The sequence below is a fragment of the Aulostomus chinensis genome, chromosome 18 (assembly GCF_037954235.1).
Source record: "Aulostomus chinensis isolate RoL2024-O1b breed Wild chromosome 18, RoL_Achi_v1.0, whole genome shotgun sequence".
NCBI classification, from domain to species: Eukaryota; Metazoa; Chordata; class Actinopteri; order Syngnathiformes; family Aulostomidae; genus Aulostomus; species Aulostomus chinensis.
In genome coordinates this window covers 22252520-22279802 of record NC_141337.1, presented here as the reverse complement: position 1 = coordinate 22279802, position 27283 = coordinate 22252520, and the positions used below count along the sequence as shown (strand labels likewise).

The window sequence follows — 27283 nt, the reverse complement described above, 5'->3', positions numbered from 1 at the left end:
CTAACAAACCGCCCACAGTCTGTCAGTCTTGACCCCCACCTCTCCAGCAGGATCTCCCTCAGCACCGGCTCTCCACAAGGATACGACTGCTCCAGACCCTCCTCTCAAACTCTATCATCAAGTTTGAGACGACTCCACCGTGGTGGGGCTCATCTCAGGGGGGGGGGGGTGAGTCTGATTACAGAGATGAGGTCAACAGACGGACAGGGTGGTGCTCAGTCAACAACCTCCAACTGAACACCACAGAAGCTAAGGAACGAATTCTGGACTTCAGGAAGGGCAGAGCGGACCCAGCACCACTCTACATCCACAGGGACTGTGTGGAAAGGGTCCACACCATCAGATTTCTGGGCGTGCAGATATCCAACGACCTCTCCTGGACTGCTAACACCACGGCGGTGGTAAAAAAGGCCCAGCAGTGTCTCCGCTTCCTGAGAGTGCTCAGGACAAACAACCTGGAGGAGAGGCTGCTGGTGACCTTCTCCAGGGCCACCACAGAGAGCATCCTGGCGTCCTGCATCACAGCCTGGTATGCAGGGAGCTCAGCAGCAGACAGGAGAGCAGAGGGTCGTTAGCACAGCCCAGAAAATCACCGGTGTCTCTCTGCCCAGCCTGGAGGACATCGCCGGCTGTCGCGACCTCAGGGGAGCTTTCAACATCATCAAGGACTCCGTTCACCCCAGCAACCACCTGTTTGACCTGCTACCCTCAGGCCGACGCTACAGGTCACACAGAGCCAGGACAATGGACCCAGAGATGCTTCTGTCCCAGTGCTGTCACTGCAGCCAACAACCACAATACCAAATAACCTGCTCCACCATGGTAAACTCCATTTACAGTGGATGTGGGGACGGGAAAGCCTATGTGAGTGCTGTATGGAGGAGGCCAGAGAGCCAGGTTCTCTAAAGTGCTGGACGCCTGTCATTGTAAAGCTGGTCTGAAGTTTAATTCTGAGAGGTCTTAAAGTCTTAAATTTAACTTGCTGGTTCTTACTCTTATACTTCAGAGGAGATGCTCTCTCTCGAAGAAGAAAAAGACTGTAGCAACACCACAGAAGAAGAAGAAGCAGCAAAACAATTATTTCAAAATGGAGGTCCAACAAGTAGCGGACGCTCCTTCGTCAAACAAATCGGTTGCGTGGACGTATTTGGGCTTCCCATGTAAAAGACAAGGCAGCGGTGAGACGATGGAGGATAAAACAAAGACCGTGGTCCAACGATGAGGGTCCACAACTCCGTAGACTGCAGCGAGCACTGCTAGCATGATAGGAGGATATGAACCTGTTGAAGGCTCAATTCTCCAGCTCCTTGAGGTCAGACATTCTAGATCTAGACGAGACTGCAGCCCTGAGCCTTATTTAATTGTTGTTTTCCTTTTCATTCAAGAATGTAGTTGTCCTCACTGTTTACAACAACAAAGCACATTTTTTACTTGAAATTTTAAGTTTGTGTTTGCATTGTAGTCTAAATAAGAGAAAACTAAAGAATTTTTTTTTTCAAAGCAAAGAGCATTTTTATTTGCACTGACGCAGCGAAAACTTGTGTCTGCATGTAAAGGAAGGAAATCATGTTTGATTTTTGCATTTCTGACTGTTGATTTTCTTTCATCTTTATTTCGTATCATTTCGTGAGTTGACTATTTCGTTGCACCCCTAGCTGAATGTCTATAGAGCGGCACGGTGGTGCAGTGGTTAGCACTGTCCCTTCACAGCAAGACGGTTCCAGGTTTGAGACATCAAGAGGGGACCAGGTTAATCCAGACTCTAAATTGACCGTAGGTGTGGCTGGGAGAGCCAATGGTTGTCTGTCTCTATGTGTTGGCCCTGCCATGGACTGGTGACCCATCCAGGGTGAACCCCGCCTCTTGCCTGAAGGCTGCTGGGATAGGCTCCACCCCACCACCCTCAACAGGAGAAGAGGGAGAAGATGGATGGATGGAAAAATATCGGAACATCTTTTTGTCTCTCTAACCCTAAAATTGGAGAAAATCCACTCAGGTCACATATTTGTCTTCAAACCCCCACATAGGAATGTCCTCATTAAAATCTGATGCACAGAATAAATCTAACAAAATAAAATACACTTTCTGACTCTCATTGATATCATCTTATAGAACTCACTCCCAGGCCATCACGCTACTTAAATGAGAGTGGAGGCATATTTGGAGGCAGTGACTCCAAAAAGACTCCTTTATTCTCTGTCTGCTTTTGCTGGTTTCACAACAAAGTCACGTGTAGCCTCAAAAACAGGAAATGGCAGGAGAGATGTTCATGTGGGTGTGGTGGACCAACTTATTCTTTCTCTCTTTGTAAGTGGGAAGATTATGTGGTGAGAGAAGTGCAACTTTCAATCATTTGCAACCATGCTAGCAGGTCTATCAGGCTTCCCGTGAACTGAAGCACTTTTGCGCTTCCTATGGACTTCTCCTTAATTAAGTCTAAATTCTTGCTTGTGTTGTATGTCGCTTTGGACAAAAGCATCTGCTAAATGAAATTGTAGAATTGTAGAACTGTAGATGTGTCAGCTGGTGAAGGTCACTTTCTAGTCAGCGCCGCAAAATTCAACTGACAAACAAGCAAATAATGAAGGTTTATTATTCTGCTGGCACGTACAGCGAGCAGAGCAGTTAGCAAAACACCGTTCACACTGGATCCTGAAATGCATCGTCATGGTGAAACAAAACACACAGCAACGTCCAGTCAATAAGATTTTATTTTAAAGTTCATTTAATTCATCAAGTCCAAGTTCACATGAAAGAAAGATAAAGAAGATTTAACACGATTTCTGGCTCCTCTTCCTTCTGTTGCTCAAGACTTTGGTGATCCCCCACTTCCTGTTCATGTCTGGGCTTTCATTCTTCGAGAGCGGCGTTGAAAACCAGGAATGGCATAGGGGTGGTTGACAAGTGGGCGCATGAAACTACGAGCACGGGGTTGGAAGATGGCCATTGCAGGGGGGTTGTAGGTTGATTGGCCAGGAATGAGAAAAGGAGCGGGCTGTTGGATGGGGGGGCGGGCTGTATAGGAGGGGAGACGACCCGAAAAGATGAGGTTTGTTGTCTTGTCCTTGGTGGTGGGCTGGCCAGGTTCTGAAAGTGGACGGTCACATATTAGACTCACTGGAGAGATGCAGACAAATGCTGTCTTCATCCATGTCAACAGGACACATTTACTCACCCGTTCTCCTGTCTGTGGTTGCACCAACTACAGCCGTCCTTGTCGGTTGTTCATTGGTCTTCCTTAAGCTGTTTCCCTCCGTCTTGTGGCCACTGATGTGTGACTGACTGTAAAATGATATTAGGAAAGTTGAAAATGGCCCTTTTAAATTAGATAAATAAGACATCTCTTGTCATAGCGTGGCAGATGCAGGCGAGCTTACCCCTGTGGAGGACCAGCAGTCCGGGCCTTCTTGGACGGGTGATAGAATGTTGGGCTCCCATCAACATCTTCATCTTCATCCCTCTTCCTCTTCCGTGCAAGAGGAGGAGACCTCTGTGGGACAACCTTGGGTAGCCAGGACTGTCCTGCCTTCATAATGGAAGACTTTGCACTGCAAGACAAGGAAACCATCCATCAACCGTGTAAATACAGCAGACAATCGTTTAAAAAAAATGTAAAAAAGTGGGGAACATAAACATATAATTAAATTGTGGTGTTGACTTACTAGGTGCTGGTGGTGCTGCAGCTCCTCAAGTGGTCCATTGTGATGAACGGATGCTGCAGGACCTCAAGAGGTTGGATCCTGTCTGAGGCCTTCAGCTGCAGCATCCTTTTTAGGAGGTCCACAAAAACTTCCCGGTCAGCCGTCTCTGCAGCTTCATCTGCTGGATCCTGGGATTCACCCATGTTGAGCTGGAACAAACAACACCAGTCAAAGTCAGATCTTCAAAAACCTCTACATGATTTGAGCTGCGCCTCAGAAATGTTCATTTTCACATTTTTACAGTTGACACTTACAAGTTTTAGCTCATCTAGAGATTTGAGCTTCAACCCTTTGGTCTTCTGTGGCAGACTCTTCGTCTCCTGGTAATAACAGTTTTGACTCTGAGGAGAAAGAACCACAAATTAATGAAGTCTTTTGTGTTCACTCTCTGTTTTGAAACACAAGAGCACACAAGTGTTGTGTAGCTCAGTTCATCTGAGCAGCAGTGTGGAGGTACAAACCTTGATATTCCAGAGCCCATCTGTGCCCTGGCGGAAGAAGTTGTCCGTCTTCAGCCCCTGAGTCAGCATGTCCTGGGGAATTGGACCGAGTGTGTCCATGATGACCTTGAGCTAAAGATACAACACAGTCCATGAACTGATGATTCAACAACAGATAGATCGATCGATGGGATGGGTACAGTTGACTTTAGTTGAAACTTACCAGCTCATACTCATTGGACCCCCGGAAGAGACGGTCCCCGATAAACATGCGAGCCACAATACAGCCCACGGCCCACATGTCTATTGCCTCTGAATATGGCAGTCCCAACATGACTTCTGGTGACCTGAGAGGAAAAAAGATATCCATTATCATCATAAACTGGACCCACATTATCAGCCACAAACACACCGCTAAGAGATCAAATATGGCCTGACTTACTCACCGGTACCCGCGGGCCTGAACAGTTTCGCCCTGCTTTGCCTCTGACACTTGTCGGGCCAGGCCAAAGTCAATGATCTTGACCCTGTACGGTTCCTTCTTGTGGTCCACAAGCATGACGTTGTCAAGCTTTAGGTCTGTATGTATAATCCCCTCTGCCTTTAGCAAGCAAAGTCCACCAGCCAGCTGAAAGGATATTGAAGAGAAGACCTTAAGACGACGGCAAGGTCGATAGTATTCCATCAATCAACATTTTGGATGGGTGAAGGAAGGAATGTGGAAGAACACACCTGTTGGATAATTTGCCTGATGTCTTGCAGATGGAGGCATTTGGAGTTGCTCTCTCTCAAGTGTTTGTCCAAAGTCTCATGAAGAAACTCAAATTCCAGGCAATAAAGTCTCTTGCTGGAAAAGGCTCGCTCCCACTTAACGAACAGACAGGCTTCATCCAACTTCTTGACTTTTTCAAGCAAGACCACCTGGAGACATAAACCATTCATATTTGATGAGCATGAGATTGTCAGACTCAAGTGTTGTCACAAGGCGAGTATAACTCAAGTGAAGCTGCGTCCAATGTCCTACCTCACGTTCGCCATCAATCTTTCTCATAGTTTTGAGGGCCACCACTTTTTGAAGGCCGTCCTCGTCAGTCCTTTGACATTTGAGGACTTTCCCAAAGCAGCCTTGCCCCAGAAAGGACAAGACCTGATATGTGGACGTTCCACAGGTCAGGACACTTCCTTGGACCAAATCTGTATTTTTCTGTCTGGGCATCTTTAGAGGTCTGATGAGCTCAACTCTGAGGGGGAAATGCAGACACAACACTGAGTCACTACATCACATGAACATTGTATCCTTTGCACCTCCATGTGCAAGATCTATAATTTAAACAAGAAATGGAACGCACCAGGACTGCACTGTCTGTACTGATGAAGCTGATTGAGTCCTTATATATAGATATAGATACACTGTATGTGCATATATACGCCCTGCCAACTTGACTTTCAGTGTTCTCACCTTCTGTGTGGCGGCCTGAGATCTCCCTGATCTCAGAATGTGGTCTCTGACTTCCCAGGTTTCCTCACATAATTTTTACCGTCAAGGATCTCAGCCTGCCATCTCTTCACCTGGTGAAGACATCAGAGTCAGAACTCTGAGACCAAAGTCCCTGATCTCAGAATGTCAACATTTCATGCACTCATGCTGAGATTATACACAAATTTGATGACAAGTTTGACTCGTGGCCCCACTAAAATGTCATTTAAATATTCAGAGTTGATTGGCTGTTCCACTGAGTGGCACCAACGGTGGAGTTGGGAAGACTTGAGATGAGAAGGGAGAGTTTCTTAGCCGAAGCCAGCAAACTTGGGGGAACCAAGAATAAAGTGGGTCATCTAGAGACCTCCATTTTGGTGAGAGAAAGAATATTAGAGCTCATTCTGCTCTGGTGGTGTTTGTCTGTGCTTCGGCTCCATTGTTCTGTGCTACATCATTGATTTGTCCAGGCGATGACCAGTGTTCTTCTGTCTATGCTTCACTATGAAGGTTGTCATGATCATAATCTGATCATAGAATGGATGTGAATTCCTCAAAGGTTGTGTGTGTGCTGTACAGAGGCCTTCAGTGGTGTTCACCTCTCAGCTCTTGGTTGTGTCGGCTCAAATATCGCATTCTTAATTTTGGCCTGTGGCCGCAAAAGTTCAGAGTTTCCAAAAAGCCAGATGTGCAGCGACTGTAGAACTGATGAAGATGGACTGATTAAATGAGAGAGGCTAGAAAATTGCTCTCATGACTCATTTTTGGTTCAGGCGGTTATCAGCTGCCTCATAATTCTGAAACGTGCGACTACGGGACCCCCGTGATGAGAGCTGTAGCTTGTCCTGTATCCAGGGGCAGGCTAACATGCTACAGTCCTTCATTCCTCTCTGAGTGCTGCAGTGAGCAGTGAATAAACCAAAGAAGTGCTGTTGCTGTCTAGTAACCAGCCTAAGGGTACAAGTGTGTGTCTTCCCACCAAGATCTTCAAGGGGCCTCGTCTCTCATTTTCTATCAGCTGCTTTTAACTGATGGCAGACTGCTGTGAAACGGTGGCCCTTGATTGATTCACACAGGTCACGGAGCAGGAAGGAGGACACAAATGTAGCTCATAGCGCAGGTTCAGGCAGGAGCATCCTACAGGTTTTCCTCTTCCAAACCACCAGCAGGAGGACCTGTGAGCGTGAAGCCCCTGTAGCAGGCCCTGATGCATGGCGTTAGGTGGCAGGATGCCATGGTGAAAGGGACACCGCCCCTCAAGTGGAGGATCTGGGTTCAAACTGGTGTGTTGGTAAGCACTGGGCCTGCTGGAGCATCCTTGAGAAAGACTCTGATCCTGCCAGGTTCTGGGCTCTGTTCCATCTCTGACCCTCCTGTTCAGGGTGCAAACCAAACACAGAGAATCACACAATCACATTCTTTTCATTCTCATTACACAGAGAAATGCTTGATGAACCCTTTCCTCCTGCTGTGTGTTTTAGAAGTCAACATTTACTGAGGAACAGATGCTGGTTTTCAATTCACGTTAATTCAACAGAACTGTGTGATATCGTTCTTTTCTATTCTTATTCTTTCAGTGTGTTTCAATTCACTTTGCACCGGACAAAGGCTTCGTGAACATGAATCATGCAGAGTTTAACTGAGTTCTTATCAGGCGGAACTGAAGGAGGTCTGCTGCGTATTTCCAGCCTTTATAGAAACGCTGATTGGTTCCCATTTTCAGGATGCAAGTCGTCGAATTTGTGCTTTATGTGCTTTTTAATCCAGGCAGGCATGACACAAATCTCCTTCACTCTTCCTGCTCTGGAGAGCATCCTGGATGCAGCACCTGGAGGTCAGGTCAGTACTGTGAAGACATCTGGAGAATTGGAGATGTGGGCTGCTCTCCCACTGAGCTTCAATGAGAGATGGATTCAGTGGAGGTGGGTGACTCAGAGAATCACCTGTTCCCTTCGCAAAGCCGTCATCAGCTCTCACCTTCATGATCCAGATTGAATGACTTCCCAGTGAAAAATGAATGTGTGATGTATGAACATAGAACAATAACTGCTGCTTCTCCTAAGAATGTAATCATGAATTCCAGTGTTAAAACAGAAAATAAGACATGGTTGTAGTCACTGGAGTTTCTCTGAGTGCTGCAGCTTTCTGGACATACGAGGCTTCATTCACCAGGAGCTGCAAAGACTTTGTTTAAGGCTTCACGAAGACAATGAAACCTTGGAAGCTTTGACCAAAGATGTGAGTGTAAATGCAGCTGACGCCTCCAGGCTGTCGGAGCTTGTAGGTTGTGAGTGTGAAGCAGAGACTGAACGACGTTTACCACAAAGAGCAGTCATTCGTTTCTGGAACAGAATTTTTTCAATTCTTTCCTCAACTGTCGTCAGAAAAGCTGGCAAACACACAACAGCGCCTCTAGTGGTGACATATTTTTATGACGTGCTGCTCTGAGCCCGGAAAGCTCAGTTGGTAGAACATGAGACTCTGAATCTCAGGGTGGTGGGTTTGGGTCCCATGTTGGGTGTCAGTAATATTTTATTTTCCTACTTGGTGCAGACATTTCCACATGGATTTATTCCAGTTTCCTCTTTGGAGTCTGGAAAGTGACAGTTAATAAACATTCAAACTCACTGACCCCCAAATTTAGCATTGATACTTTATAATGCCACCTGAAGTAATTTGACTGGTTTTGGACCCTCCTTCAGAGTTCTTTACACACTAGAAATCTGATCCTGGTACAGCTGACCTCCACAAATTTTATTCTGGTATGATAAGAAAGGTTTTATATTACTTTTTCTTTTTTAAATGTTCAATTTGTGGTGTTTTGTTGCTAATTACCCAGCAAATGTAAGAAAATTTTGAAAAATATTTTAAAAAACGCAAATGGTTTAAACGACAGAGAAAGCATAATAAAAATATAATAATTATATATTTACAGGTCAGAACTCTGCTGGAGAGAACAACAGAAGCCCTCTCAGCCTCCCGCTGGCTAAGACCCGCCCATGAACACATACTAGCCAATCACAGTTCATACCTGCTGCACTTTACTCACAGACATCCTGAGTTCAGAAGACAAGCAGAGACCAGCATCGTTCCTCAGGACTTGCATCTGATTTTACTTTATTTTTCAAGTAAAAATGGTGTGAATGGAGAAATGCAGCTCTGATACCTTGATACCCACCCGTGATCACTGCTTCCATACAATCAGGAGTTCTAGTTTGTGATGGATCTCCATGCTCCTTGATACGTTGTACTTCGACACACTTGTGTTTGGCTTCCACAAATCCCCTTCCAAACCAACTCAACATTCATCCTGGTGATCTCAAACCAGAGAAGAACTGAGATCAGAAGCAACTCAAGTTTTCTGTTTTTTTAATACATTTTATTTTACACAGACATATACACAAACATACTTATACACACAAACATGTTCAAAATAATAAAAGTAAAATTGAAAAGAAAAACAAAACAAAACAATAAAACAGAGACACGATCAGACAAACAGCAGCTTCCAGTACTTTCCAACCCCACGCCTCCCTCCCCTTTACTCCTTTTTAATGATTTCAGGCACCTAAACTCATGAACGTCAACAAACCGACTTCCTAAACAGCCTCAGAAGACAGCAATAGCAACAACAACAACAAAACAAGAAATTAAGTGTGGGGTGCCCCAAGGCTCAATTTTAGGTCCAATACTTTTTAATCTATACATGCTTCCCCTTGGGGACGTCATCAGGAGTCACGGCATCAGCTTCCACAGTTACGCTGATGACACGCAGCTGAACATCGCCGTGTCTCCTGGTGACACAGGGCCTATTGAGACCCTTTTTAACTGGATCTTAGATATCAAGTCATGGATGGCAGAGAACTTCCGACAGCTCAACCAGGACAAAACTGAAGTTTTAATCATTGGCCCTGAAGGCAAGAGAGAGGAACTTTTACCAAAACTGGAAGATTTGAAACCTTCACAATCTGTAAAGGACCTGGGTGTCATTTTTGACTCTGAGCTGAATTTCATTCCACATGTCAAGAACATAACTAAGATAGGTTTTTATCATCTTAAGAATATAGCCAGAGTCGCCAGTTCCTCTCCCAGGCCAACACGGAGGTGCTGATGCATGCTTTTACTTCCAGTCATTTCGATTCTTGTGATGCCCTGCTCTCTGGTCTTCCCAAAACAACCATCTAGAATCTACAATTTCTCCAGAATTCTGCAGCACGTGTGCTGACGAGGACCAGAGGGCGGGAGCTCATTACACTGGTTTTGAAATCGCTGCATTGGCTCCCCGTGTGCTTCAGGACCGATTTTAAGGTTCTTTTAGTAGTTTTTAAGTGTCTTAATGGTCTCGGCCCACCTCATTTATCTGAACTGCTTTTATCAGATCAACCTTCATGGACCCTGAGGTCCTCTGGCACCGGCCTTTTAGTCGTTCCAAGAGTCAGAACTAAAACCCACGGGGAGGCTGCTTTCAGCCGTTATGGCCCAAAGTTCTGGAACAGCCTGCCAGAGAACATCAGGTCCGCAGAGACTGTTGATGTTTTTAAAAGGAGGCTCAAGACTCACCTTTTTAGCTGAGCTTTTAACTGATTTAACTGCTTTAGTCTCTTTTATCCTTTAATTTTATCACTATATTTTATTTTTACTTTGACCTTTTAATTATTCTATTCTACTTTTTCATTAGCTCTTAAACTTTTAGATTGTATATATATTTTATGTCATTCTGATATTTTAATATTATTGTAATTTCTGTTCTTTCGTATTCTACCTTCTTTTAGTCTTTTAGTGTTTAGCTCCAGTGTGTCCTGGTGGGGGCCCTCCACACTGGGAGGTGTGTCTGGTCCGCCTGCAGGGGCATCGTCCTTGGGATCGTCCAGGCCCGGAGAGCTGGGGGGCTCTGCATTATATGTGGAGTGTACCCAGTCTGTCCAGGTCGGGGGTCTCGGTGGTGGCGCTCCCTGTGGTTATGGGCTGTGGTGCCTCCCGGTGAGGATGGCTCCCATAGGTGGTCTTTCCTCACTAGGATTTTCAGTGCCCTGCCATGTTCCTACTTAAAGTCAGTGTGTATGAGTGTGTGTGTATGTGTGTGTGTGTGTGGGGGGGGGGTGCATGCATGTATTTGGTCATGTGGTTTGGGAAGGCCAGGTTCTTAACATTTATTGCATTGTTTTATATTTTATTTAATGTTGCCTGTTTATCTTTTATTTCTGCGAAGCACTTTGTGTTGCAATTTCTGTATGAGAAGTGCTATATAAATATGAATGAACTAAATAAACTAAAACATGAAACCAGAAACATGTGCTTCACAATGACAGGAGCTAATTTTCTAATGGAGCCCAAATTTCCACACAACCCCGGTCCTTATTTTCCAATCTAAAGGCCACTTTCTCAAAATGTATTGTCTCCACGGCCTCAGTGACCCGTTCCTTCTCTCCAGGGGAGCCGTGGAACAAATCCAGTTGTTCATGATTATTTTTTGGTAATCATGCACAACAAGAGGATATCCATTTTTTCTTCAGGTGAAACTTTGTTAAAATTATGTAAATCCCCTCATATTCATGACTCTTCCACTTATTCCTGTTCAGGGTTGCGGGGGGGGGTGGAGCCTATCCCAGCGTCTACGGGCGAGAGGCGGGGTTCACCCTGGACAGGTCGCCAGTCCATCACAGGGCCAACATAGAGAGACGAACAACCATTCACACTCACATTCACACCTACGGTCAATTTAGAGAATCAATCAGCCTCGTCCCCTCTTGATGTCTTTGGACTGTGGAGGAAGCTGGAGTACCAGAGAAAACCAAACACAGGAACGGGGAGAACATGGAGACTCACACAGAAAGATCCTGTGCCCGAGCCGGGACTCAAACCCGGAACCTTCTTGCTGTGAGGCCACAGTGCTGAACACTGCACCACCGTGCTGCCGGGGAGAATATTACTTTTTGCAATGTTTACTCGACCCCACAGCGATATGGGAAGGCCTGACCAGCAATCAGTATTTGCTCTTATTTTATTCAAAGGTTCAGTGAGGTTTGTACCTCTTGTTTAACAAATGCTTGATGGAATTTTAAGTCCAAGATATGTAAATTCTGTTTGTTTCCATTTTATTTTGGTATTCTGCATGCATGTAGCAGTACAAGTTTCATTTAAGGGCATCAATTCACTTTTCTCCCAATTTACTTTCTATCCTGACAGAGCACCGTACTGAGTAATCTGGTTAAGGTGCTGAAGTGAAGATTCCACGTCTGTTCAGTATAAAATTATTTCATCACAGTACAACGATATCTTAGATGTTTGCCCTCCAATTCATATGCCCTTTATATTATTGTCAGATCTTATTTTCTCAGCTAATGGCTCAATGACCAAATTAAAGAGTAGACCTGAGATTGGGCAGCCTTGTTTTGCACCTCGATGGAAAGTAAATGGTTTTGAAAGTTAAGGCAGTTTTATTTTTAGAGCCCGTTTTCACCACCAGTTTGTCTCCAGGCTTCATGGCATCATAACAACATCCTCTGTCCTCAGACCCTCACATCGACTGAGGAGAAACTCCATAGAAAACCCTTTGAACAGGGAAAAATCTGAGAAACCTCAGGGTGAGCAACAGAGGAGGATCCCTCACCAGGAGGGACAGACGTGCAGTCGATGTTGTTACAGACAAGAAAACAGTTTACAATGCAGAATGTGGGAAACATGGAAATGTTAATAACAGTTGAGGAAGGAAGCTTCTGGAAGGGGAGGCAGGGAGAGCAAGACAGCTTGATGGGGGACTGGATGGTAGACTGGTTCATGGGAGGGGAGGCAGGGAGAGCGAGCCAGCTTGATGGGGGACTGGATGGTAGACTGGTTCATGGGAGGGGAGGCAGGGAGAGCAAGCCAGCTTGATGGGGGACTGGATGGTAGACTGGTTCATGGAAGGGGAGGCAGGGAGAGCAAGCCAGCTTGATGGGGGACTGGATGGCAGACTGGTTCATGGGAGGGGAGGCAGGGAGAGCAAGCCAGCTTAATGGGAGGACTGGATGGCAGACTGGTTCATGGAAGGGGAGCGCAGGCCGGTGTAACAGCAGGGGAAAGGTGGGGGGTAGGGGGGCGATGCAGGTGGCGGTTGGTGCCGAGAGGTGGAGCTCCGGTGGATCTGTGGAAACACAGAGAGACTGAGAGACACCAAGGACAAACGACAAAGTGAAACAAGTCATGGTAATGAGGAAAGGAGAGGAGGGGAGGAGATTCATCATGTAAACGAATCCCCAAATATTATTGATGAGCTCCAGGGATGGGAGGAGCCTGTGTGCATGCAGGTGAGTCTGATGCAGCACCAGCTGGGCTCCTCTGTCTGTAGGTGACATCGTTGGAGTAAACTGTCAACGACAAAGAAGGATTCGTGTGGAGGTTATTTTGTTTTTCGTCAAGTGGAAGGCGAGGGAGGAGAGCGTCAAGCTCATGGGGTCAAAGATCAGGAACCTACAGTTCCATTAAAATCTCGATTCATCGTGGAAATGAATCCCAGACGATGATTGATCAGGTGAGTCTGATGCAGCACCAGCTGGGCTCCTCTGTCTGTAGGTGACGTTGTGATTGGACGCCATCTTGAGACGACTCCAGAGTCGGCCAGAAAACAAGGTCGGAATTTGGATGTTGGTGATGAAGGCAGACAGATGATGCCAATGACCACATCAAAGAGATCAAAGACATCAGTCAGAGAGGGTTTGTCAGTTCATGAGTTTGGAATTTATCTCAGAACCTCATGATGTCAGAAAGGACATCAGCACATATGAGAATACGTCGGTGTTAAATGTTCTCACACTTGGACATCCAGTTACACACAACAACCTCAGAGAGTCTCAGATCTTGAAAGACAAACTGTGACCTGATGAAGTCCATCAGACGCTTCATGAGGAAGGAGAGGGTGGCAGAAAACCAGGAGCTGAGATCCCTCAAGATGGCATTTCAGAAGCTCCGGCTGGAAATGCAGGAGCTGAGGGCTGAGGCCTTGAAGAAGGACGAAGAGAAACTGTCTCTGCAGATCAAACTGACGGCTGAGGAGGTTCTCAGAAAAAAGACAGAAATGAAGGTGTCCTGCCTGGAGGAAGAGCTCGACATGATAGAGCAGGATGTGGCTGAGGCCAAGTCAACTATGAGGAAGCTCCAGGAAGCATTGGAGACGATGAGGAATCTTGCCAATGACAAATTGAGAGAAAAGACCCTGGCTGTTCTTGAGGCCAGGTCCAAGACTGAGCAGCTAGAGGACGACCTGCAACACAAGGACCTCGCTGTGAATGAGGCAAGGTTGAAGGTGGAGCAGCTCCAGAAGGAGCTGCAACTGAAGGACCTGGCTGTGAACCAGGCCTGCACCACCATCAGTCAGCTCCAGAAGGAGCTAGAACACAAGGACCAGGCTTTGCATGGGGCCAGGTCACATTCCCAGCACCTTCAGGGACTCCTTCAGAGGCTTCTCAAGAAGGCCAGGACAGAGCTACATTCCATGGACTTGGCTGTGGAGCAGACCAGGGCCAACATACAGGAGCTACAGGGGGAGGTGCTGAGCAACGACCAGGCCGTGAACGAGGCCATGTCAACCATCTGGCAGCAGCAGCAAGAAGTGGAGATGCTGGAAGGTCAGGCCTGTGAGGAGCTGCCACAGGAGGAGCTGACTGTGGACCAGGTCAGGTCAGGAACCAGGGAGGATGAAGCTCAGGAGGAGCTGACTGTGGACCAGGTCAGGTCAGGAACCAGGGAGGATGAAGCTCAGGAGGAGCTGGGCACAGCAAGAAAAGCCCATCAAGACCTGGAGATGAGGGCGCGACTGCCAAAGCACAGGGAGTCGTCAGAGCAGGAGCTCATCTTAGCCACCAAGACCAGCGATCTGGAGTCCTCAAATAAAAGGAACAACCAGGAAGAGCAGACAAAGAAGAAGAGCAAGAAGAAGGAGAGAAACTGGCTGTTGAGGCTTTTCAAACGAGGCTCCAAATGACCAGTTCATCATGAGTTGATATGTTTATTGTTCATTGCTGAGAAAATTGTTGATAAAACGACGTGAATCAAGTTTGACGAATCATTGAACAGTTTGTGGATTTGCTTCATGTCATTGCTGTTTTTACTGCAAATAAAAAAATTCAAACAAAAGTACATTGTCAGTATGTTTTTGTGTGTGTGTGTGTGTGTGTGTGTGTGTGTGTGTGTGTGTGGGCTCCATCCCCCCACAACCCTTACCAGGATAAACGGTAGAAACGGGATGGATGGATGGGGCTCAACTGTTCCTTGCTGCAGCATTTCCAGTCTGAAGCCATGAATTATAACTCAGGACAAGAACACATGAATATCATAATGACACTGATCATTCAACTTCATCAGGAGACCTACTTTTTCATTTTAGTTCATTCTTTGTTTGAAACATGGGGATTTTTCCTTTAAAAGTCTAGTGTTGCACTAAAGATCGGAAAGAAAGTCACAAATAAAAGGATCAAAGTTGTCAGATCGTCGTGTCGTCAATGAGAGGAAGTGAAATCTGGCCCTGAGGGGCCGGGGCCAAGTCCCTGTGGTGGTCAGTCATCGGTTCCAGTGGACTCCTGGATGTAAACTGGCCTCCACAGGAACAGGAACTCCAGGACACTGAATGGGCTTTGATTTAGAAACACACCTGTTTTTCATGGCTCTCAGGAGGCTTCACCATTCCAGTCATGCATGATGCAAAGAACTGATCGAGTCCTTCAACCTCATCCAGCCTGAAACACTGAAGGATCAGGGAGGCTGCAGCCTGTGGGGACGATCCACCACATTCCTCCTGCAGCACCTTCAGGAACGTCTGACCAGATGCGAGCGACGCCTTCTCCCGTGCTAGCCTACAGCAACATCTGCTCCAATCAGAAGACATCCAAATCTCATCCCAGCACAAGGAGATGTTCCAGATACCTCACTGACATTTAGACCTGCTGTTTGTTGGCATTTATGTGAACTCCACATGAACCTTCATTCTTTTCACAGTTGAAACGTCTGAAAATGTCCAAACTCCCCCTGAGTCTGTGACTTCAGACAAGATGACCAGCAGCACCAACAAATATCCCAGATACTGGACACATTCTGCTCTTTGTCCTCGTACCTGCTCAACTGGTGCGCTGTACTTTTCCTTCTTTGGATTTGGAGAGAAGTGAGGTCAAAGTACTTCCCACTGAAATACATTAAGAAAATGTAGACTGTTCAACCTTCCTTCAGTTGTTCAGTGTACTAATACCTTCTGACTTAGTACTTCTTTGAGTACATGCTCAGCTCAGATGAAGCATCTTACTTGGTCGTTTTTAAAATACATTTGAATCTAAATCCATGCAATAAATATTGCAAATAATTTTGCAATTTTTGTGAAGCTGGAAGGCTTCCTCACTGGAGTTCTTCAAGGACACTGTGCCTACACATGAAATGTTCTCAGACGCCAAAGGACTCGTGCTGCCCTCCATCTAGTCTTCTAGGCAGGATTTACTAAAAGTCCCCAGGTTTTGCTTCCTGTCCTGTGTAAGTAGCAAAGGAAGTCCTTAATGAGTTTTTGTGGGAATTGAATGCTGCAGTGTGTAAAAGTTTGGCTGGATCATCGCCTGAGTTGGAGGTGTCAGTGAGGCTTCACCCTTCACCACACTCCTCCTGCAGCACTTTCATGATCATCACACAGGAGCTGAAGCCTGCTGAATCTTCCTCTCTCACAAGTCTTAGAACCTGCAGGACCCCTGAGACCCCCTGATCATGGGGGAGGCATTTTACACAACTTCTCTGGAAAGGAAGGGAAGCTTAAAGGATGTGGCCTCATCAGAAGAGAGATTTCTTTCTTTAAACACACCGTATTTTTCTCAAAGATGAATCTCATGTCAATGTTACATGCATGTGCTTTTCTGTCATGATAAATACAAAGATTTCACTCAGCAGCATCATGACTAAGGGATGTATGGAGATATGATTCACTGAGGACAATGTTCAATGATTAAAATCCTCCTTTGGAAAGGAAACACAACACACCACATTTATCTTAAATATCTTCATTGTCACTTGAAAAACTGAACTACAATTATTTCTCCAGCTTCTCCTCCTCAGAGCCTGCCAGCAGTCGGGGTGCTGCCCAGGTAAAGATGTCGTTGGACGCCACCATGGCCAAGAGGCCTCCTGGGAAAGTGCCAGTCAGGATGTTGTGGTGTTTGAGCAACACAAAGTAGGAAAACTGAGTGTTTACAGGAAGTTCCACCAGCAAAAGTCAAAGCCACACACACACACACACACACACACACACACACACACACACACACACACACACACACACACACACACACACACACACACACACACACACACTATGAGGGACCCCTCCAACCCAAACAAGTCTACATGCACTTCATTCAAGTCCTTATTGGGTTTTTTTTTAACCTGTCAGGTACTTTTGGAGCTTGAACTCTGCCCTGAGGGACGCCTGAAAGGCTGGATGCCAGGTTTGGGGTCCTGGCAGAGTTGGTTGGAGTCAGGTCAAGGTCAGGGTTGAGAGCAAGACAGCCTGAGTGGCGAAGTCAATCAATTCTGCAGACAACAACATTGATAAAAAATAAACCTGTTGGCAATCCATAAAAAGAACTACATGCATGTCACATTGATGTTTTATCGCATAAAGCAACTCACCTCTGCGGGGTCTTTGCTCCTCTTCTCTGCCAGCCAGTCCTCCACAGAGCGACCCTGGGCCCGGGAGCAGAAGTGCTCCCCTCTGTAGCGGCTGTGGCCGTAGTTTTTGGTCTTGGGGAGGCCACAGCGCTGACAAAGATAGTGCTCAAAGTTTTTTCTGGGCTTTTTCAAGGGAGCACCTTCTTCCTGGGCCCTTCGCTGCTGCTCCTCACGCAGCCTCCTGTAAAAGGCTGTGCTGCGGGGTACAGTGCTGGAGGTGGGAGATGGAGCAGCACCTGCTGGGGGGGTGGAGGCAGATGGAGGGGCAGCGGTGGAGGTACATGGGGGGGCAGCGGTGGAGGAGGCTGCTACTGCTGCTGCTGCAGTGGCACTAGCAGTGAGGACCTGGAACATGGCTGGTGCCAGGGGCCCACAGTGAGTGACAGCCTGACCAGAGGTGTCCTGAGGCAGATGCAAAGCCAGAGCCTGGTCAGGCTGTACCGGACCCTTCAGCAGAGCCCTGTCTGCAGTTAGAGGCCCTGCTGTTCTGTCCTGAGTGCTGGGCCCGGGCCCAGGCACGGCCAAGAGGACGGTTGCTGTCGCCATGCGTCTGCTTCGGCTGTTGTGCCTGCAGGACAGAGAGCCAATGATGATCAACAGCATCAGCATGTGCTGGCTCTCAGTCACTATCATTTGGATGGATTGAAACACTCAAGTTTTACCACTGCGCCAGAGTCCGCTGATTGACGTTGAAGAGCTGGACAGGGGCGGCTTTCACTAGGTCCTTGCTGTTAAGAAAGTTGTCTCTGATGAGACGGTAGTCCCTCAAGACAGTCCCCCACCGGTTGACTCGGGCACCGGCGATTGTTTGGCCCTCATAATGTATCCGGCACAGTTCCAAAAAAATGGCCTCCACAATCCTGCTGAGGCTTGGAGACTGTGGCGCAGCTGCACCCTGTTCAAGATGGGGCCTGCATCGGGAGACAAGAATCAGTTTCCTTTATCAAACTGTCTCGCAGTCCAGAATGATGCAACCTAAGAGGAAACAGCTGAAGCTCTCATGCCCTCACCAGTGGACCAACAGCTATGCTGCACTCTAGTGGCCAAAGTTAGTTACTGTACATACATCAAAACATTCAATCCTAACACTTCTAATTATAGCTGGGGAGTTTGTCTGGTGATGTTCCTGAATGTTTCACTCTAACAGTGCATTGTGCCATATTTGGCAAAGATAAAATGAAAAAAAAAGAAATGATTAAAAAAAAAAAAAAAAAAACGTCAGGAGGATTGACACAAACATATTCAAATCAATTGCATGTTAAATTCAAATGTACCGTTTCACACTGTTCACAGCTGGTGTGTGAGCAGGCCTGGAAGGTCCAGCCTTGAATTTGCCCTTAACAAGCCTGTCCTGGTTGCAGGGAGGGAAGGAGACAGTCGCCTTATCCCTGTCTGACAGCTTCTGCCAGAGTGCAATTATCACCTTCACCTGGCGCTGCGTTACGAAGGCATTGTGACGCAAGTTGACCATGGCTTGGGCCAGATGCACAACGTGGTGGTAACCTCCATGACCGTCCGGCCCGAGGACATCCTGCAGCAAATGAACAAACCAGTCATTGAGGCTTTAAATGCACACGGCTGCTGGTATCCACACATGACCCATTAAGAGTGACCGTAGGCAGCTTACGTCTTCCTCCTCTGTGGGCTCTGACAGGTGCGCCTGTGGTGACGACGAGATGGCAGGCAGGGGCCTGAGAGGCTGGCCTGGAAGGAGCAGAGGCACCAACTGCTCCGCAAACATCATGTCCCCCAGAGCGTCTTCATCCTCCTCCTCCTGGTAGCCTTCATCTGCAGGTACTTCCACCTGCTCCGCCTCATCCATCTCATCCGGAGTGTCTGGATCCTGGCCAGTTTGCGGCAGCACGGCGCCCGTCTGGGAGAAAAGGTACTCCACCCCAATGAGTTCCCCTGAATCAAGCACGCAAAGAGATGCGATGCTTCATTTGAGCAGTGAAAATGGATGCATGCGTGAAAAAAGACTCCTCCTCCCTGACAACAGACCTGTGTACTTCCCAGGCTGGGTGTAGTTGTCGACCAGCTTCAGACCCAGGAACTCCTGGGTGAGCTGGTTGAAGCTGTGCTGCATCTCAGCACTGTGGCACCTGAGCGTCGTCCTGCTGGCTTTCTGCACAGCTGCACTGACCCGGTTCTCATTCCACCTCACCAGTCCATCCAGCAGGTAAACCTGGAAGTGGAGGGAGCTGGAGCTCATGCCTGTGACAGAAAGAGAAGGTGACAGAAAGAGAGGCAGAGGAGGTGGAAGAGGAGGATGAGGACAAAGAAATAAGAAGACAGGAGTGAGACAGAACGAGAGACTGAGCACAAGCTGAATACATTGTTGGAGACATGTCTCACCTGGGATGTAACCGTCCAGGTGGAGGTGGAATGACTCCAGGGAGGTGGACCCTCTGGCACAGTGGAACACAGGGAGCCTGACCCCCGCTCTGGTCACTTCCCTCATCTTGACATAAAGCTCCACCCCCTCTGGATCCTGGATGCAGGCAAGGTGACGACGCTCTGTGCTCCAAATCTCCGTCATCCTGGTGCGGTTGATGAGTGGGACGCCCGTGGTGTCCGTCTGGTCCCAGAAGGAGTCCAGCAGCTCTTGGATGAGCCACTCCGTCTCCTGGACTCCCCTGGTCCTACGGCAGCAGTGACGGGCCAGCTCTCTGGCTGTGAGCTTCACCCGGGCGTCCCTCCCCGCCTCAGACTGCTTGGCCTCCATCAGGTGCTCCATGTCGCCGCTGTCCCACTCCAAGAGGGCAAAGGACAACCGTGCCATGAAGAGGCCATACAGCTGGTGGCTGTCAGTGGTGACACCTTGAGAGAAGCGTCGCATGAGGTGCCACACATCAAGGCGCACCACCAGCTGATCCCATTCCCTGAACATTGCTGCTACCTGTTGAAAACGTTGAATATGTGAACGTCCTCAAGCTTGTGACGGTGGGAAAAACAAAGCCACTACCATTGCAAGACGAGGTGCATTACCTTGCAGTGTCCTTTGCCAGTGACACAGCAGTCCCGGTCCACATACATGACCCGTGGAGGTGCCTTTCCTGCCTCTCGGTAACGCCGCATGAGTCCAGCCGCCATGGGCATAAGCCCACCCCCCTCAGTGGGAGTGAGGACGGATATGAGCACCTGCCCGTGCTCGTTGCCCACGCTGGTGACCCACTCAGCCGTCCCGGCGGAATCACCCACCAGCTTCTTGGTCAACTGTGACAGAGGAGAAATACAAGTAATTCCCATGTTTTGTCCAGTCACTTGTCAGTGCCCTCACTTTGTACAAGAATAACAGCTTGCCTTCTTGGTGGAGCTCATGTTCAAGATGTCACCAAAGATGGATGTGACCCTGGCTTTAGTCTCCGTCAGACGAGAGAGAGCATCCCGTACATAGAGGGAGAGCAGCCAGCGTACACTGGGTACCGGGTGCATGGGTGGGATGGACACGAGCCCTGGCTGTTTGGCAAAACCCTGTACCCGAAGCTGGCGGAGCACGGAGAGGTACCTCATCGACCGCAACATCCACTCTTTCCTGTGCTGCTCCTGCAGGGCGGCGTGGAGGCAGGGTGCAGATTCCACAAGGGTGCGCTGCTGAAGCTGCCAGATGACGGCCTTGTCACAGGACAGGCTGTCAAAGAGAGGAGAGAGAATGATGGAAGCATGAATTCTACTCACATAAGAACTCTGAAAAGTAAAACAACAACTGTAACAATGATAACCCTGTAAGTAACCAGGGCTGCACTAAAGGCAATTTAAAATGTCCAGTGACTTGTCTCTCTGCTTACTTGGACGTGAGGACAGCGGGGAACTCTGTCTGGTGGGTCAGGCTCAGCTGTCCCACGATGTTCTGCGCCCACGCCGCGTACTTTCTCTGACACGAGTGGCATTCCAGGTACTCCGTGCCCATGAAGTACCAGCCGCTCATGTCCAGAACCCTCCGGACCGTCCTATAAAGGCCAGCTCCAGTCAGGGGACGCCCACAGCTGGGGCACACTAGCTTGGAAGCCCACAACCTGTCGGGCACCCACAGGAAGAACCGGCTCTGGTAAAAGGCATGGGACGATGCGGGGGGCTGCATGTACAGAGGCCGGGGTCCAGGGGGGAACCACCACATGTGGAGGTCTGAGGTGAGGACTGGCTGCCCTCCCACACTGCGTGTAAAGAGAGCCCGGCCTAGCCAGTCCTGGTCCTCCTCTGGCAGCGTCTGCCTCCAGCCTTTGGGCAGCAGCTGCAACCACCACATTGATCGGCAGTTATATAAAGATATAAATCTTAAAATTTGGTTCCAGCAGTTTACCTGCGTGTCTGCACACACATCAACAGCTCATCTGTACTACCTGTGCACCAGAGGGGGATGAGGCAGGGGTTGCGGGCTGTCCTCCTTCATCATCTGAAGGGTGGACATCAGAAAGGGGGGTTCCGGAGAGGATCGGTCCAGGTGGAGTTACGGGTGGCCTTGTGTCTCCAACCTCTGTATATCACACAAACAGACACACACACGTCATAAACAAGAACAGCTGAAACACAAACATCTCCATCAATGTTCACTCACGGGACTCGACTTCCATGGCAGCAGTTGGCAGATCCTCAGCTGAAAGCTCAGACGGGTCGATGGATGTCGCACCTGTGAACACACAAACACACAGAGAGAAAAAATAAATACACGAGAGAAGTTTGCTCATGTCAGCTGTGTGTAAACAGAAGGAACTTACTGAACGCGGGCTGCTGCGCTGGCTGCTGGGGGGTGGGCGTTGACGATGACGAGGCCGTTGACGACACCGACACCGCTGCCTCTTCATCCCGGCACAACACGAAAGTCTGCAGTGCATACTTGAGTGACCCTGCCCTCACCTTCTGCTCCCTCACCCACTGCACGTAACTGCAGACATGACAACAAACAGGTGAAGTCAACACCTGGGTGCCCTCACACTTTATCACCTTTACAGTACAATAGAGCAACACTTACGCTCTCCTCTCACTGCTGCTGGACTCATACAAGCTCTGTAGCGTCTCCTTGGCATAAGCGCCAAAACCCACCGGCGTCCCATCCATGCCCCTCACAGATAAAGAGCCCTCGCACATCATACGCCTCTGGATGGTTGCCGTCATCTCTCTGAAGAGACAGGCGTAGGAAGCAAGGGCGTCTTTGTTTGCAGTGAGGGGCGACTCCCTGACGTCCCCGCCTTCCCTCTCTTTCTGGTGAGACACAATGAGGCTACAAGCGTAACCTACATCGTGGCTCAAAAGCCACTTGAAGGTCTGACCCTGGTACTTGCCAAACTGGAGCTCACTCTCACTGAGCACCAGCTGGAAGCACTCAGGGTCTCCTCCACCCTGGATGACACGGGCCTTCGCCTCCTCCCTCACCTGCTCAGGCTTCTTCACTTCTAACATCTTAGCAGACCCTTGCTGGTTGGATGCTCGGGCCAGCCTTGACGCCACAGGCGAAGGCGCCAGGGTGAGGTCGGACAACGAAGCCCCGTGGTAACAGAACGCAGGTTTAAAATCCATTCTGTGAAGAGTCACACAAGACAATCTTTGAGTGTTAAGCTGTGTTACAGAGACAACACTCCTGTTACACACACCTGCAGGGTGTAAAGACGTCTCCACTCGTGTGTTGTGCTGGAGATAAATGAGTGCTGCGTGATGCCTGGACTGTATGAGCACCAGTGGCTGATTTTACTGACTATTACACTTCAGAAACCCTATGAATGTCAGCTGAAGAAGAGGCTCAGTCATACAGGAGGACAGTGGACAAACTGATCCACAGCCACGCACAACATTTTCCAACACACAAGTACGCACCTTTGTGCACACGCACATATACACACTAAACTTTAATCCATCCATTTTCTACCACTTATACTGGTTTTTTTTTTTTGGGGGGGGGGGGGGGGGGCACAGGGAGAACACAAACTCCACACAGAAAGACCCGTGCAGGAACCTGGAACCGTCTTGGTGTGAGGTGACAGTGTTCACCACTAAACGTTCATTTCCAAAGTATTAGGAGTACTGCGTCCGCTGGCGTCGTGATGCCCAATGTGTCACATCCCACTGATTAAAGCCCATAACACACTAATATAAAAATGTAATAAATATGCTCATATGTACCAAATAGTCTGTCATAAATTAAATTGATGGACTACATGGTAAAAGACTTTTGGAGAGCGTTCACAGGCAGAACTTTAGCGGCTAACGACATCCTCAATCCTGCTAGCATAAAGTAACGTCCATTACGGTAATGCGAACACAAAAATCTCATCACAAGCACAGCGAAATGTTCAGGCTCTGATACAGACATTTATTTATGGGGATCATTGAGCTACGTAGGAATTTTGTATGAACTCTCATTCATTTTACACCGTGAGAACTGTCCGAAACCTGTAGGAACTCCGCCACTGTGAGTGGAAAATTCGAACTTCAGTATTTTTAAAGTCCTTCATTTCTGACGGGAGAAGTGGGGCAGTATAATTTACCTGTTCTCTATTCGACCGCGACGATTTTTAACGTCCCTGCCACCCGACTGGGCCGTTAAGACGAAGAGCGCCCGACCAATCGGACATTGCAGTTCGAAGGGAGGCTTTCTATTGGCCGATTCAAATTTAGACTCCACCGGGAGCACTTAGTGGAAGGACCTGACTCGTACCACCACAGCCGTCTGTGTGACATTCTCTGGTACCACCCACCCGATCCGTTCTGCCCATGCGCAGTATGACGTACAAGGAAGAGGACAGATTTGCGTACGTGTGCTGCGTCCGAATTGCCAAGTGGAAACCTCCATCTTACTATTTCGACCGACCGCTGCAGCCTCCTCCTACGACCTAAACAAGGTGGTACCATGCGGACACCTTGGAAAATTGGTGAAGCACGACCTCTGCTGGCAGAGCACAGATACCGAAGATAGGTAGACAGCACCAACAGAAGCCCCACCTGCTGGCCTGGCTGTCGTACTGCACTCCACTCTGAACGCACCTCTCACTCACTCTACTATGAAGCACATTAACGCACCTGTAAAGGTGTGTTCACACCTTTAGTCATCAACAATGACTATAAACGTTCGTGTTGCATCAGAATGGGTGAGTGCTGGTGGCACAAACTTGGCTCGTGCATCCACAAGTTTTTAGGGGACGAAGAAGTCGTCCACGGTGCATTGTGGGCCATAGGTAGCTCCGTAGGATGCACCTGAACCAACCTCCAATGTGGGCGTGTTTAGTTTGGAGTTTAGGTCACCAAGTAGGTTGCTACTCACGCCAGTTGTGGTTTCTGACAGCCTACGACCTCCTCAGCAATCCGGACGCAGCACTGGTCTGTATCAAACATGGCGCTGCCGTGCTTGACTCCAAAGAAAAGGCCTTACGGTTCATCCATAACTGGCTTCATTTAGCAAAGTGGCGAAGGTTTTCTGCAGTGTATCGTTCTACTAATTGTATTGATTTCTTTCTAACCCTACAACAGTTAAGTGTGCGGGACGAGAGGCAGGGTTCACCCTGGACAGGTCGCCAGTCCATCTCAGGGCCAACACATAGAGACAGACAACCATTGGCTCTCCCAGCCACGCCTACGGTCAATTTAGAGTCTGGATTAACCTGGTCCCCTCTTGATGTCTTTGGACTGTGGAGGAAGCTGGAGTACCAGAGAGAACCCAGCAGGAACAGGGAGAACATGCAGCCTCATATTGTATTGTATTGTATTGGACTACATTAGTCATTCTTAAACGCTCCCCAAAACAGGATTCTTCCTGCTGAGGGTGAGCAGGACCAGAGGGAGAGCACCCATCACAGCTGTTTTCAAGTGGGTACGTTAGTTTGTGAGGCTTTTGGATCAGAAGTGGTCTTCATGGGCTGATCGTGGATGTGCTTGTTTGCTGCTGCACAACCACATTCCTGCTTCAAACACTTTGTAATGGTGTCCAGTTCAGATCAGCTCAAAATGAAGCCTGGCCATCCGAGCCTGAGGGGAATTTGGTCTCACTTGAATTTTGTTCCAGCTCTGGGGTCTCATGTATCAATACTTGCGTGGATCTCATACTAAAAACTTGCGGTCACAAGAAGAGAGAGAGTTGCGTATGCAAAAAAAAATCCGGAAGTATCAATGTGTGCGAACGCCAGAATCCACGCACGTTTCCTTGATACATCCCAATCAGCGTGGAATTGAGCACAGATGTCGGAGCGACCGGACCGCCTCCGTTACGCCCACCTATAAATACACAAATTCATTCAAATAGGGTCTCCGCTGTTGGCGATCGCTAAATAATGTCCAAGAAAAAGAGGTTCACGGCGTGCGAGCTGGTGGAGGAGGAGAGACAGCAGAGTTTGTTTGACAGCCTGTCCAGTGGTGTCAGCATAAACAATAAAGGTTGAGAGTGGATAAGAAGTGAGAGGGTGAAGGAGGTGGGTGAAGGAGCAACGCACCCCGTGAGATGAAAAAAAAAGTGGTTGGACCTGTGATTGGCTAAAGTTCAATGCTGCGCATCACTAAATGAAATAACTACAATAATCAATTGGCTTCAATCTAAATTTAAATAACAACATGGAAAATGGCACCAACAGGACCTCAAGGTGGAGGTCAAGCGGCGTACAGCTGCCCTCCAGATGAGGAGTGCCAGCCAGACAGGTGGGGGTCAGGGAGAGGGGCACCTGACGGAATCTGAGCAGCGGGTGGCGTCACGGGCAGAACCTCTGTGGGGGGGATTGTCGCCACCACCCACGCTGACTCCGAGAGCCTGGAGGGTCAGTGGCAACTCCATTTCTTAGCAACATTTCCACCTGCTTTGCCACCGATGTGAAGGCAACAAATACACAGAATCAGACGTTAAATAAACCAATATGTTTAATAGAAATTGATCTGTCAGACATGCCGCCGACGTGCAGCACCCCTGCCGGCTCCCGCGCCAGCCCGTCCACCTGCTCAGAGTCAACCGCCAGGACCAGCGGCATTCGGGCCAGCCCGTCCTCTGGCCCCAGCATCAGCACCAGGCCGACAAGAGGCAGACGGTCCTCCAGCCCACGCGGACCCAGCGGCGCATCCTCCGGCCACTCGGATCCAGAGGGAGGGTCCTCACACAGGCGGTCCTGCAGTAGCAGGAGGACATTATTATGGGAATAATGGGGATCAACGAGCAGCTCGACCGCCTGATAAATGTTCTTGAACGTTTTGTGGACAAAATAAATTCATCTGGCTTCATGAATCGTGTCGTAGCTTCTTACCCATTCACACTGTTGGGATTCAGAGCCCACGTGCTGACGAATGTCATTTTCTTCCTTCCTCTGTTCCACGTGGAGATGGGACAGGACAAAGACTAATAAAAACCTTCCCGCCAGCCACGAGGTTGAGGTGTGGCAATCCTCTTCAAAGGGGGAAAACCATTACTAATTGACTGAGAGCCCAGGGGGTCCCCACTACGTCATCATCAGCGGTGGACCTATAAAAACAGCTGCCGCAAAGCTTCTTCTTTTCCCAGGTACGCTAACTTCACCAAGTAGCGTCTGCCGCAAGGGAGCAACCACCACGTGTCTCCCTTCGTTCCTCTCTTGTTCGTGGAGCAGCAGTCTACAACTCGCGGGACGAGTCAAGTCCACAGACTTCCACTTTCGATTCAGTCACGTGACCGCGGTTCTCCTCATCCCCTAACACGGAGAATCCGCGCATCCCTTCTGGTTTCTTTTTGACTTTGTTTTGGACCCAAAGGAGACAGCCCGCACCCGCTGATCTCCTCCACCCTGCAGAAGGACGCAAGTTTTGTCGGGACGTGTTGATCAGGACAATTCCCCGACCCGGTCGATCGCGGAGGCACGTATCCGAGCCAAGGAACGGACCCTCTGCAAGCGCCATCTCCGTCTCCGCCTCGGAGCGGAGCAACGATAGGGAGGCATCAATGTGTCTGGGCAGAGATCGTAGTCAAGAGTGTAACAGTAAACGCTGCAAGTGAACGAGCCGCCGAGCTCTCATCACTGTATCACTGTCACTGTGTCGTTGTGCTGTGTTAACTC

At 48.6% G+C, this 27283-nt stretch overlaps 3 protein-coding genes and 1 long non-coding RNA gene across 8 annotated transcripts; 2 read left to right on the top strand and 2 right to left on the bottom strand.

The window, feature by feature from the left end:
- Positions 1-2706: 2706 nt before the first annotated feature.
- Positions 2707-5621, bottom strand: LOC147245712 (homeodomain-interacting protein kinase 2-like). The gene is made up of 11 exons (XM_086185009.1): positions 5601-5621; positions 5166-5382; positions 4874-5062; positions 4588-4769; positions 4365-4488; positions 4163-4273; positions 3956-4042; positions 3663-3850; positions 3378-3548; positions 3176-3282; positions 2707-3087 (listed from the first exon to the last, which is right to left on the bottom strand). The coding sequence occupies exons 2-11, from the start codon at positions 5355-5357 to the stop codon at positions 2837-2839; spliced, it is 1602 nt and encodes a 533-aa protein (XP_086041135.1). The 5' UTR covers positions 5358-5382; positions 5601-5621; the 3' UTR covers positions 2707-2836.
- A 66-nt stretch (positions 5622-5687) lies between these two features.
- On the top strand, positions 5688-8712 carry LOC147245711 (uncharacterized). Its single transcript, XR_015110056.1, has 3 exons — positions 5688-5995; positions 7386-7540; positions 8554-8712. It is a non-coding gene; the product is annotated as an uncharacterized LOC147245711 (long non-coding RNA).
- Positions 8713-13318: 4606 nt separating this feature from the next.
- Positions 13319-14756, top strand: LOC147245710 (uncharacterized). The gene is made up of 2 exons (XM_086185196.1): positions 13319-14273; positions 14328-14756. Exons 1-2 carry the CDS (start codon positions 13477-13479, stop codon positions 14575-14577), a joined length of 1047 nt encoding a protein of 348 aa, XP_086041322.1. The 5' UTR covers positions 13319-13476; the 3' UTR covers positions 14578-14756.
- Positions 14757-16434: 1678 nt separating this feature from the next.
- Positions 16435-24033, bottom strand: LOC147245709 (uncharacterized). 5 transcript variants are annotated; one of them, XM_086184620.1, is made up of 15 exons: positions 24015-24033; positions 22261-22806; positions 22007-22173; positions 21847-21918; positions 21632-21765; positions 21080-21522; positions 20595-20922; positions 20280-20507; positions 19647-20190; positions 19293-19505; positions 18919-19199; positions 18566-18822; positions 17954-18202; positions 17253-17859; positions 16435-17153 (listed from the first exon to the last, which is right to left on the bottom strand). In XM_086184620.1, the coding sequence occupies exons 2-15, from the start codon at positions 22803-22805 to the stop codon at positions 17148-17150; spliced, it is 4074 nt and encodes a 1357-aa protein (XP_086040746.1). In that variant the 5' UTR covers position 22806; positions 24015-24033; the 3' UTR covers positions 16435-17147. The 5 variants fall into 5 exon arrangements, with proteins under 5 accessions (XP_086040746.1, XP_086040745.1, XP_086040747.1 ...); XM_086184619.1 differs by lacking the exon at positions 24015-24033 and adding an exon at positions 23771-23965; XM_086184621.1 differs by lacking the exon at positions 24015-24033 and adding an exon at positions 23771-23965 and having other exon boundaries at positions 21080-21336.
- Positions 24034-27283: the final 3250 nt, after the last annotated feature.